This window comes from Falco punctatus (assembly GCF_963210335.1).
Source record: "Falco punctatus genome assembly, chromosome: 7".
In the NCBI taxonomy this organism is placed as follows: Eukaryota; Metazoa; Chordata; class Aves; order Falconiformes; family Falconidae; genus Falco; species Falco punctatus.
The window spans coordinates 50,639,086-50,652,592 of record NC_137587.1 but is presented as its reverse complement, the minus strand read 5'-3'; the positions used below and the strand labels follow the sequence as shown (position 1 = coordinate 50,652,592).

The window sequence follows — 13,507 nt, the reverse complement described above, 5'->3', positions numbered from 1 at the left end:
GTGAGATTTTCAGAAACAGATTACAAGCAATCAGAAGGAAACCACATTTTACCTTTCACTAAACCCTTCCTCCATTTCAGTGGCATCAGCAGAAGGGATATCACCTGGTGACTGACAATAACAACGATCAACAGATTTTCCACCACTTCCAGAGACTATTGTCCCATGTCGTGAATCTGCAGTCCCTTCTGACTGGGGTTCCTCATCATCTTCATTTCCAGGGTGCTCTATCATCCACATGGCCAGCACTGTAATATTCTGTGCATCTGCTTCTCCTCTGGCACCTGAAAACAGGAAAATTACACTTTAGAATTGTATCGTATCATCGATGGTGAAAAAATAACTCCCCCACAAATGGTTACAGAACTTAAAACCTAAGTATTCCATTGGAAAAAAGTGTTTCATGTTGATCAATATTTTCAGTTTAAACTGATATTATAGCAATAGGTTACCTGTAGCTTCCATAGCTTTTGCAATTTGCCTGAGGGAGAATCCCATTTCTAACAATGGAACAGCAATGGCAGGAGGAGGAGGGGATGTTGAAAGTCGGCTGCTTGGATCAGACAAAGCTTAAGACAGAAAACATTAAATGTTAAGTGCATAAATCCTTCTTCAGTGTTATTTACAAGACCTTCAAGTAAGGGAATAATTGCCTTTAACAACTTTCCCCTCTACTACTATCCACAAAGTAGGACGCTTTCTGTAATGAAACTAGACTGTGTTCACGCCCATTGGTAACATATATTCTGTAAGCCCCTGTTTAATTAAGCAGAATACAGATGATATTAGAAGAACTATTTCTTTACAGATATTTATAAGAAGTTGACCTCTATTTAAAACTGTACCAAATTATCTATTTGATTTATATTTAGGTAGACCAGATGAAATTAGCCCTGTCCGAATCATCAAGATTTCCATGTGTTACGAAATTACATCAATACACATACCTCTTCAGGTACTCAACCAAGCTGGTGACATACCTGAAAAATGTCTTTGCAGACAATGGCTATATTTCTGTGCAGTGTCTTTAAAGGGACTCTAAAGAGGTCACTTACTGACCAAAACTCAAAGTTTCCTTATCATTTGCCATAAAAGTGGGGTTTGATCAACGAAGGCATCAACAATGTACTAAAAAACACTGCTGTAAAGGCAGTATCGTGACTAAACACAAATCACTTCGTTTAAAAAACAAAACAAAACAACACAACAAAAAAGAGAGAGTGAGATGCGAAACCCAGCAGACAAGTTGCTATGTAATAAATGAAGCAATCAAAAGACCCAACTAATACCATGGAGATAAGAGCAAGCATAAAAAGTTTTCTCTCTCAGGAATTTTAAAGCAATGTCTTTGTTTCTCAGCACCAAGTATGAAATCTGGAAAACATACTTTTAACTCAGTCTCTTCCATTAATTTAATACAAAATGCATATGTATGAACTTGTCTTTTTCTTTTTAGTATTATCTCCTCTGCATCACAATCCTCATTGGTGCTCTTTAGACTCAAGATTCTCATGTTTTCTCAGCCTCCTAGCTATTCCATTCTGCATGTATGCTGGAACAGAGCAAGTTTCTGTTTTGAGCACTACAGTGCAGGTGGTAATAAACCTTCTATGAACAGAAGCCTCGCATTACTTTCACGCGATTCCAGACAGCAGCACGAGGAGCCCTTGAAGGTTGGACAGCCCCTTCTATCTCATTAAACAAGATTAATTGGAAGGAGCCATACTGGTGTACATGTCATAAAATACACCAATTCTTGGGTTTTGTGTGGTATGTGATCTAACAAAAGCTAGAAAATTAGTGCACTGAAGAGTGGCACACAACCAAGAAATAAGCCCAAATCAGGTTAACATTCTGAAGTAATTACACAGTAAATACTGTGTTCTCATTTTATATATGTAGTTTGTAATCCATTCCACAGCTTTTAAAAAGTAATTTGCTTGATAAAGTCTACAGCTAGGCAATCTACAGCTTTTTGTCCTAAGAAAGTAATTTGAAAGTTTTCAATAAATCTTTGCATGCTAGGTTGCATTAAAAAGAAATCCTGTTGGTTTTCAATGTCTTAGGAAACTACACTGAACTGTGAATTTACTAATTTGTTCACATTTCTATCTGTAATCGACTACAAGCTTACCTGTACGATTGGCAGGCCTCGCAGACTGGGAATCAGGAGAAGTCAAACTTTGTCTCCTTCCAACTTCATCTGAAGGAGATGTTGGTAAAGAAGATATTGGAGGCGTTTGAGCACGTCGTGCTGGAAGTACAGTTGTAGTAGGGTAACTGGAGAACATTTGCCTTTAAAAAAAAAAGAACAATAAACGTTTATATTGAAAAGAACTCTGCTGAAAAAGGTCTGACAAGAAATTTGACGTATAAATCAGAGTGCACTTGGCAAGTCATACTGTACAACAGTTGAGTTTTCTGAGGGTAAGGTGCAATACATACACCGGGGTGAGCAGAAGAAACATCAGCTCAGCTCATTCCTACCACCTTTGCCTATAAAAGATGTAAACGCTCTTCCCGTTTCCTCACTGTGTTCAGAACTCAGCCCAACTAACAAATCAGGTGAATATTTTACTGTCCCTGTAGTAAGACATTGTTCTGGCTTTTGTCAAATTGCATCTGCAAAACCCCTAAGAACAGAGGTCAGATACATCAACAGAATTAACAAACTTAGAACAGGACTCCATTCGATGTAAAGCAGATTTCCTTCCGCATCACAAATAGCCTCTGCAGATTAACTAGCTTTATCTTCCTTCCATTTCAGTATGTGAGGGTAGGATCAAACAAGGTCTTAGCTTGCAGGATATGTTACCTACAAATTAAGATATACTCTGGTTTGAGACTCAACAACTATTCATTAAAAACACAAATTTCACAGATTTGTAATTTAAAATATATCAAATAAACACAAGAACTGAAGGAAGGTGTTTTCTCCTGTCTTGAGGAACTCAGACGTTACATATATATACAGTGTAGATTAAAAACTTCGCAGGTTTTTATTTCTAGTAACACATATCCTGCAAGGCAAAGTAACGAATTAAACTCTATCTTCTGCAGAGGCAGTTCTTGACAACAAATGTTAACATTTTCAAAGGCTTACACAGCTAAAGACATATATTGTATATAAACCACACAACTGGTTCCTTACACCCACAAAATCATATATGCCAAGAATAAAGGTATTTTACCTAAGGAGACTGAGAGGCATAACACCAGGTGATTCTGAAGCTGGAACTGTTTCCGTATCAGTTACCGGAGTAGTGGCAGTGGTAGTATCCTCCAGAGAGCTGCTCATGAAAGACGTTGTGCTAGAAGCAGAAGGGCTGGTTGTAACTGGTGTTTGGGCTTGCTGAGACTGGTCACCTTCTTCTACTTGTTGATCTACTTCTGCAACAGAAAAAAGGACATGACAGGAACATTAATACAATTGCATAGAGCAAAACAGTAGCTGTGGCTAAACTTTCAAAAATAACTATAATTTTTAATTCCCCCCCAAAGAAAGGTATGCACAGAAATGGACACCATACAAATACTGCTGCCAGTAACTCATGGACGTACATGAGGAAATCAGCCTATCTGCTCCTGCTGCTGTCAACACAGGGTACTGAGGCACATACACAGTAAGTGGTGAAGAAGTCTTTCCAGGTGGTGACAGAAGCCATTTACTTATGCTAGATCTTATGAGATTTAGATTTATGATTGTAACAGCTAAGACTATTCTCTTAGGCAAAGCTATTTCTAACTCAGCAGTGTAAGTAACATTTTAAAATGTTTTTGGTTGGTTTATAAGAAGTCCTTAAGACAGTAAAGAACCAGATAGCACATTAATAAGCTTTAACATTTTAGATTTTTTTTCTTTCTTTAAACCCTTTCAAATCATTTCCCTGAAGATGCAGAGTGTAATACATATATTTTTAAGAAGAAAAAGAATGATACGTATTTTCTCCTCAGCTTCTGTTAGGGCAGTGCCAAATATCTCAGAAAAAAACCCTCAGAAAACAAAACCTCAAAACCAAAACCCCACAAACAATTTAGAGATTTTCACAGACAGGAACACAGGTTACTTACACCTGGAACATACACATGCTCAACATCACCTGTTACTATGACCATATACAATCATGTTTAACAACAATGAATGTTGAATATGATATTTACTTCACACATAAATCCTTCTGACAAGTATCTACAGAACTGCTCATTTTTAAGAAGAAACTCTTATATTTCTGATTGGCTGATATGCTTTCATTTTTTATTAAAATAAGGGATTGGGGAAAAGGCAAAAATGTCAGTATTGTATCTACAAAACAGTAAAGCATCTTTGTAAAATTTCTCTGTTCAATTAAGATTCTTCCAAAGTATAACCACTACAAAATTACAAGATTGTTATTTGTATTATCATTGTTAGTATTGATTTTAATGGAAATAATAACATAATTTAGCACTATACTTCCATAATTTTGAAATGGTACCTTGTTTAAGCCTTCCACCAAACTGATCCTCCAGCAGCCCGTGAACCACTAATTTGTAGATCATGGCTTGTGCTCGTTCCAGATCTGCCAGTCCCAGAGCTCTTTTAATTGGGGAACGCATGACTGCCCGTTTCACCATGTGTCGCATCAGGAACTGCAAGGCAGCACGCATTTCAACGTCTTCGTGAACAACTGGAGAACTAGCACAATCAGAGTTGTGACCATTTTCTGCCAGGACTTTTGGTATTAACAGTAGCTCAGCATATTTACTACAACTAAGAAGAACACTAAGTGATTTCATAGCACCCAGATAAAGATAAGACAGCTGTACTGCTCTGATTTCTGACTGCACTATATCATGATTTCTTGGAGTATGTTCATGATTCTTTTTTCTTCCTTCAGCAGGTTGGTGTTGGGATTCCATACCGAGTGCTGACGGTTCTAAAGAAAAGGAAGCGATTTCATTTTCCGACTTAGAGCTTGTCGAGCTATGTCCTTTGTTATCATCAGCACTTTGTCCTAATCGTGTATCTGATCCAACATCACCTTCCGTTTTCTGGTCCACTTCCCCTTTATCTTCAGATTCATGTCTGTGTTTTTTCTCGTGTCTCTTGGTGCTTTGCTTTCCTGTATCTTCATGAATGCCAGTCAGATAGGTAAGGTCCAGTAACACAGTAGCTGTCAGCCCACGAAATCTTGCAACATCAAAAGGCAGTGGTTCGCAGGGCTCCAGATTATACAATGGAGTATCACTAGGCGACCAAAAAGTTGGGAAGCTTTAATAAAGATCAGAATGACACAGGAAAAAGCAAGTGAGGGAGAGACAGGAGGAAAGTACAGGAAATAATGTAGGCAAAGCAAGATGTAAAATATATTTAATAAAATGAACAAACCAATTCTAAAAATTAAATGCAAACAGAGGAAAATGAGGTTATGATCAGAAAACGGGGAGATATGGTATCAAAGTAAAGGCAACAAAGCATGCACAGGTTTTCAACAACAAGCATTAAAACCCAGAAACATCACAGAAGCTATCAATTCTGTGCTGAGGTTTCTGCCGTATTGTTTAGGAATATGTAACAGACTTCTGCTAAGAAAAACTACCTTAAGCCAAATTCTATCATCATACCTGAGCTGAATTTGTGAACAGGTACAAAACCACAGAATGAAAACACTCCTGAACTTTTTTCACATTAAAGAAAAGCTTTCAATGCCCTCACATTCCTGTTCAACTACTCATCACAAGGAGCACATTACTGATAGCTTACGATAATTCTGTCTCTGGTTATGGCAGGACAGATTACCTGGAAAGGACAGTGACTTTTTAAAAACACAGGTCAGAAAACCCAACAGACACACATAATGTATGTCTGTCTCTCTGTCCATCTATATTCAGTGATAATTTTTTGTAATATTTAGGACTGTTAGACTTGACTCATTTTCACTCTAAGCAGGACAAAAATTCACCAGCCTATATTTCCATACATTTGTATTCTCCATACATCCAGCAGATAAAGGACTTTTAAATCTTCCTTTTATTATCCCACAATGTTTTCCCATCTTACAATGTGAACTTCTACCTAAAAATGAAAGCAAGCTTTAGCCTGATTTTAATCGAGAAGGTACATTCTGAACTTACTTCAATGAATTACCAAGAGCTTGCCTATGTTCAATCACTGTGCCACTTCACTCAAATTATACTTAAAATTATTTTAGGGGCACACTTAATTTAAGGCTATATTGTCACATGACAAGCAATGGCACTCCAGTGTATTTAGTTAAAGTGACAACAGCCTTTGCATAAAGACGAAATAGGCATAATGTTGCAACAGTTTCAACAGGTGAACTGACCTCCGTTGTTTCAGAATTTATTCTGAACTGGTGGCAGAAAAAAATAATTATTGCTCAATTTCTCCAGAAGATTACTATTCAGCTATAGCCAGGAGGAGTTTAAGAAATTTAACGAATCGTCTTTTCCACACAAAACCATAGACGTTTCCTGTGAGAGCACCAGAGCGCCCAGAGAAGCCACTAGCTTCAGTTCAGAGCTCCCCTCCAAGGCACAGCTGCAAGGGAGGCGGAAACCAGCGCCCGCACCTCCTTTCAGCCTCCTCCCCAGTGCTCCCCACCACTGCACAGCAGCAGCTCTGGAGCGTTAACATCTATGACAGGGGCACTCCTTTAGTTCTCCAAGGCAGGTCAGTGAACGAACAAACGCTACACTTCAAGGCTGCATTAATTTGAAAACCATCATCCAACCCACCATTAAGAAGAGAGAATCCTCCCCTCTCCTGACCTTAACTGCTCCTCAGGTCCCACAGAGCATCTCCCCATCCCGTAAGAAGGGAAGGACAATGCAGCAAGGATACCTGTTCACAACTCTGATAAACCAAATCAGGTCTCTCTTCAGAACCATGCTCACCATTTACAACAAAAGTGGGCACTAACCCCCAGTAAAAAACTGCTCTTTACAGACATAACCAAGAAGCTGTAGTAAATTAAGAGAGCAATAATGTTTCAGTTAGCCAATACATACCGATCCTAAACCAAGCAATGCTTATTTCAGATCTAGAAAAACTGGCAACCTGGTCACATCCCAACTCCAAAACCTAGAGGCTAAATCTAAGGAGTCTCATAATGCTTATCAATTCAAAACTATCAAATTATTTTTGATATACAAGTAATTTTATTTACTGGATATCATAAAAATTTAACTTTTAATATCTGTTTGTTTTAAAAAGCCAGACTTTGAAATCTGATAAAATAATTGATCAGCATGACCCTAACGTTCAACGTATGTTACCTTCTGAAGACTTCCAAGCACAAAACACTACTAGATGGTGAAAAATGTAGGAAATGAGCATACCTGATAGTAATCTCTGCTTCATCCCATTGGACCTTGGCAGATGTGCTGCCTTCCTTCACTACTCCAAGCAAGGTGGCATGACGTCCCGTTTGCTTGTGTACACATCGACCTCCAACTCTAAGACCAGCATCAACTCCACCAATTACTGCTAGAACAGGCCACACTTCCACACAAAGCATCTTCAGCTGCAGTTCCGAAAGGTCAGCCAGACCATGCCTACTGTGTTTGCTTTTCTCCTCCTCTTTATTTTCTTTCTCCTCTCTCACCTCGTTCTCTTCTCGACTTTGAATTGAGCGACTTTTCTTCAGCTTTTGGCCTGCTTCTTTAAGACACGTTTTGATTTTATTCAGTCTTTCCATCATTTTTTTATTGATGCAGTGTGTCCAACGGTCTGTGCGATGAAGGATACGAATGAGTTGGATAGTGGCTTCTGCCAGCACTGCAGCTACGGGACTACAGATGGGGTCACCAGGTAGCAAATCTCTTGGTGTACCACGCATCTGCATATCACAGATTTTCACCTAAGTGTTAAAGAGAACAGTTTAAATGTTACCTTCTCAACATACCTGAAGCAGCTCATTTTATAAATACAGGAGTCTCCTGCTGAATAGAGAAAACTACTAGTATGGTCTTTTTTTGGCTTGGGATCCCTAGGAAATCCACCTTAACACTGATCAAAACCTGCACCCCTTCAAACTCAAGGAGGCTGAAATTACAACAGTTCATGGTTTCTCAGATATGACTACCTGGAATTCCTAATACAGCATTCTCCCTGGTTTCTGGGGAATGCAATTTTGTGTGTAGAATATTAAATCTGTAGTAAATTAATTGTAAATAATAAAATACAATACAATGTACAATAGATTGGACTGCATGATATATAAATTTATGAAAAGTCTAGCTAGTGGGCGAGTGACATAGCGCTACACATGCCATAACATTCTCAGCACTTGTTAGCTAACACCTCCACCCCCCAAAAAACCCAACATCCTAACACCGACACTGAACAGAAGGAAAAGGAAAATTTATGACCTCTTGTTAAGAGTTAACCCCACTAAGGCTGCTAAGTCCCACACAGCCACTTGATCATCACACACCCCACCACACACACACACACACGACGCTGAAGAGAATCAGAAGGGCAAAAGTGAGAAAACCCGTGGGTTGAAAGAAAGAAAGTTTCATAAATAAGAGAAAAAGACAAAATAAAATTAAAAGAAAGTGATGCAAAATACAATCGCTCACCACCAGCTGACTGATACCCAGGCAGTCCCTGAGCAACAGAAACCCCTGGCAAACTTCCTCGCAGTTTTATTGCTGCGTGTGACATTACATCGTATGTAATACCCTTTCAGTCACTTTAAGCGAGCGGACCAGCTGCACTCCCTCCCAGCCTCTTGCCCACCCCCAATCTACTGGCTCAGAGGAACAGAGTGAGAAAGCCTTGGTGCTGCATAAACGTTGTTCAGCAATAGCTAAACCACTGCATTACCAACACTGAAATCCACAACACAGTACCACAGGCTGTTGTGAAGGATGCTGACTTTATCTCAGCCAAAACCAGTACACCTATGAGGATGAACATTTAAATTACCTTCTCTCCTGGATTACTGCTATAGAACATAACACAAGGGTATAACTCTGCAGCATCCACATCTTCAAAAGCTAGTTTTGGTTCCTAGTTAAAAAAACAAGACAAGACACTCAGAACACTGACAACCAACAATATGAAACATGACAAAGTTGTACCTGTATTGTAATCCTTGCAAGTACCAAAAGTTTCATAAGTCTGAACTATCACACTCAGCTTTATCTAAAATACCCATGCCAAACTACTGTTGCAAAAAACACCAAAAAAAAAAAAACAACTGCTGTTAAATACCTCTCCATTTTTACCAAAGGAAATAGTTCTTGCTTCCATATCTAATACGCATGTGATGAAATCTCCTTGAGTAAAGCTGGACAGAGTCAGAGTTTGTTCTCCATTGTGATAGAGGTTACCACTGTAGGCTCTATATAGCCACATATCTGAGGTAGTGCGATGGTTAAAATCATGTACCGGCCAGCGAGACACTCCTACACATGTGCCTTCATTGCCTCGATTCTCCTTCACAATGTAGAACTAGCAGGCAAAACAAAACAAATGGAAAAAAGTCAAGAATATATATTTCAACACAATAAAGCACTGAAAATTTATCTTATGCATATTTATGTACACTTTTAACTGTTTTACTCAGAAGCTTTTAATGAATGAAAACTAATAAGCTAAAATCACGCTCTACCTCTAAAATGACATCTTGGTGTATAAGGTCAGTCATTAAGTCATTTAAACTTAACCTACTAGTAATTAAGAAAACTGTACGTAAATACACAAAGATGAGGTGTTTTTCTCACTCAAAACATACACACCCAGAAGTTGGGTTACAAGAGCTAAAAACAGTATTACAGAAATAAATAAGCTTTACTCCTAATGTTCACAGTGATTCACACAGATCCAAGTAAAAAAAGAAGTAAGAGTGCTATGTTCCAAGACTGTACTAACAAGGACTACAACTGTGTATGTATCTATAGTCCTAAAAAAAATAAAATAAAATAAAATAAAAAATCACTCCAGATGATGTATTAAAAGCTGGTCTTGTCAGTCAGGCTGATGCATCTTTTTGCAGAAAAAGAAATGTTTTATGAAGTGCCGTTACAAAGAAAAAAATTCAAAATCTACATATAGCAGCAGGTAACTTTTGCAAGACAATACACATATGTGCTGATTCTGGATCTCAGGGGCAAGTACCATCACCTCTACAAGTACACAACACACATTCTGTCTGCAGTCTGTGTACTGAAATACCCAAACGGCAGTGCTCAAAAGCAGCCATACACTTCACTTTGGATTGGCAATCAGAAAACTGTAGCACAATCTAGGTTGGAAAAGACCCTTAAGATCGAGTCCAACCACAAAACTAACACTGCCAAAATGTCATTTACTCAAGAGTGTTGTCAGAAGGGGAAAAAAATAGGTAACTGTTGTTTATAAATCATATTATATTTCTAAAACAAACTAAGAGAAGTTGAGAAATACACTTATGCAACCTACCTTCCACTGGTAACACCCAGAAGTAACTCCAGTGGATGCTAAGCCATATCCTTTCCCTCCACTTCCATGAGTTAGAATCTGCCCATTCTCCACTATGCAGCACTGAGCTTTCTCAGGGTCAAAGGACACTTCCTGTATGGGAAGATTCTCATCTTCATCTTCAGACTCTCCTTGCTTCTATCAGAAACAGGACAAAATGTCTGTGGTACATGTAACTCAGCTGCACTCAGTCAAGAGAGAAGGTACAAGCATCGTTACCTGTAGCTTCATCTCTTGTTCTTTCTCCTTTATTTGAATTGCATGTTTAGCCTGAGCTATTGGAGTCTCCCACATGCAGTCAGACAGAAGCGAGAATAATCGTTCAACAACCTGGGGTGTTAGAATATAATTCAGATAATTTGAAATCCAAGATGAGGACAACAAGTAATATCATATTGTTATATTTTGCTTTGCAGGTAGATATGTCAAAATATTTAGTGCTCTTAGATAAGCAAGTATCTTACACTGAGCCTCACTTGATTCAGACTCTGAACAAACCTATGAAACATTTAAAAGTTTAATGAGACTTTTTGAAGAAACAGGTGTAAAAGCTTATAACAAAATATAAAGACCTGAGCCATTTGATCGTCTTCAACACCAGATTCACAAGCAGGCAGTACAGCTTCTAGTACATGAAGTGCAAGAAGTCTTGTCCTCAAATTGCCAACCAAGGGAACTCCTAAAGATGGAACAATACACTAATAATCTGAAAATGACTTCTGCATCAGGCATACACCTATGATGCCAGCTGCATGCCACCAGTGCCCAATTCTCCAAAGTGTAACTTGTGTATGTCTACTGAAATTAGTTTCAGATGTTCACTATGTCACACATGGTCACTATGTCACACATGTTCTAACAGGACCTATTTTTAGGAACCATGCTACGGAAATGCAGGTAACCACTGAGCACATTTCGAAAAGACCATACCTGAGCAACACTTCTGAGAAGCAATGTTAAGAAGTACTTCTGTCCACTTCGGAGATGCCATTTTTGACTGAATTGCTTTTGAAGACACAACTCTACGTAGGAAAACAAGAAAGTCTCCCAAGTGCAATTCCGCTGCATGTTGCTTCCGGAGGGCAGCTAGAAAGTTTAGTTAAAAGTTTTCACTTACAACCTTATTAGCAGTCCTTGTTACTGGCAACAAACTCTTCTCTAAGTAAAAATACAACGATCAGTTATGACATGATGGCTGACTGTAGACCTTGGCTGGCTGACAGGCGCCCACCAAGCTGCTCTCCCACTTCTGCTCCCCAGCAAGACACGGGGAGAAAATTATTAAAAGCTTGTGGGTCAAGATACAGGCAGGGAGGTCACTCATCTTTTATCATCACGGGCAAAACAGACTCAACTTGGGGAAGATTAATTCAATTTATCGCCAGTGAAAAACAGAGTAGGACAAAATCAGAACACCTTTCCCCCAACCACCCCTTCTTCCTAGGCTCGACTTTACTCCTTAACTCTTCCACCTCCCTACCCCCACGCAGAACAGGGGGACTGGGAATGAAAGGGGGTTGTGGCCATTCTGTAAAACTGTCTCCACTAGTCCTGCTCCCTAACGGGTCCTTCCCATGGGCTGCACTTCTCCAAGAATGCTCCACTGTGGATCCTTTTCCAGCCCTTCAGGAACAGACTGCCCCAGCGTGGGTTGCCACAGCTCCTGCACGGACTCTGCAGGCTGCAGCTTCCTTCCAGGCACAGCCCCTGCTCAGGCAGAGGCCCTGGTGCGGCTGGGGGCACAGCCTGCTGCCCCAAGGCCTTCCCCACCGGCTGCCACTGGGCAATCTGCTCCTCCTCATCCTCCCCCTCCTTCTGCACTGCCCTGGCTGCCTGCAAAGCTGTTCCTCGGGCATTTCTCCCACTCCCTCTCACACAGCTGCATTTTTTTACCCTTTCTTAAGACGTTACCACAGAGGCAGCCCCTCCAGCTCTGTTTTGGAGCTGGCTGGAATAGGTTCTGGCTGACAGAGGGGTAAGCTTCTCCTTCCTCTGCACAGAAGCCACCCCTGCAGCACTTTCCCACTACCAAAACCTTGCTATACACAGCTGACACACAGGATTATTTATAAAAGTCCCTGTTAGAGAAAATGTAATCACTGGTTTCTAAGTATGTTTTTGTTTTATGGGGATTTTTGATGCAAAATACTGTACTTCCTCACACCTTAACTCGTATTCCAAGGCAGCTTTAACAAGAAAATGTTTGTGGCAAGACCTTATATCCTAATTTCTAATTAATTACCTTATGATTTCATCAGCCGTTGCATTATTTATAAGTGAACATCATTATAAGCACAACCAAAACCAAATGTACACCTAAAACCAAGCTACAATTAAAAATTCCTTCAAACACACAAGTTCGACAAAAATTCAAAATGCTCATTAAGGGACTGCAAATTACGTGAAGATATTAACACTTTAGAATACATTTTGTGGCAGATTTTTTAATATGACAGGGTAGGGTCAACCTCTTGCCATCCACTCAAAATGCAGAACTCTATAATACAAATCAAGTACAATTTCCTGAATTAAGCTATATTTATTTGCAGTTTAAAATTTAGATAATTAAATTCTTATGACAACGTTTATGAAAGACACTACTTGCACTAACTCATTTTTTGAGGAAAAGTGTTCTTCTCCTCATTCTAAACCAAATGGAGTAATTCTTATTCTCAACCTGCTCCTACTTTTAAACTGCTTCATGTATCAAGTCTGCATGAATCTGAGATCGAGCACAGCATTACTTGATGACTTTATTTAATCTGATTTACAGAGTTAAGAATTACCCAACAATAATCAAAATAGAGCACAGTGGGTGACGGCCTCAGCATTCAGTGGTTTCTTCTATTATGTTTTCTGGTATTTCAAAATTGTAAGAGAAATGATGCAAGATAATTTACCTCTGAAGTCTCTCTTCTCATTATCCACATTTGAATCTGCCTTTTTTGATTCTACTTCATCTTCCTCACCTTCCCCTTCTCCAAAGGAAAGCCATAAGCATCACACCAGCTTGTGATAACAAATTCTTCAGCTGAC

General features: G+C 39.3%; 1 protein-coding gene across 1 annotated transcript in view; it reads right to left on the bottom strand.

Moving 5' to 3' along the window:
• Nucleotides 1–13,507, bottom strand: part of HERC1 (HECT and RLD domain containing E3 ubiquitin protein ligase family member 1) — a 112,377-nt gene that overhangs the window by 32,849 nt on the left and 66,021 nt on the right. Inside the window, 14 exon segments of the mRNA XM_080396356.1 lie at nucleotides 53–284; nucleotides 453–569; nucleotides 2,135–2,295; nucleotides 3,192–3,390; nucleotides 4,476–5,251; nucleotides 7,342–7,862; nucleotides 8,936–9,019; nucleotides 9,224–9,463; nucleotides 10,433–10,609; nucleotides 10,691–10,801; nucleotides 11,044–11,150; nucleotides 11,402–11,557; nucleotides 13,372–13,459; nucleotides 13,461–13,502. Coding sequence (XP_080252482.1) covers nucleotides 53–284; nucleotides 453–569; nucleotides 2,135–2,295; nucleotides 3,192–3,390; nucleotides 4,476–5,251; nucleotides 7,342–7,862; nucleotides 8,936–9,019; nucleotides 9,224–9,463; nucleotides 10,433–10,609; nucleotides 10,691–10,801; nucleotides 11,044–11,150; nucleotides 11,402–11,557; nucleotides 13,372–13,459; nucleotides 13,461–13,502 — 3,011 coding nt within the window.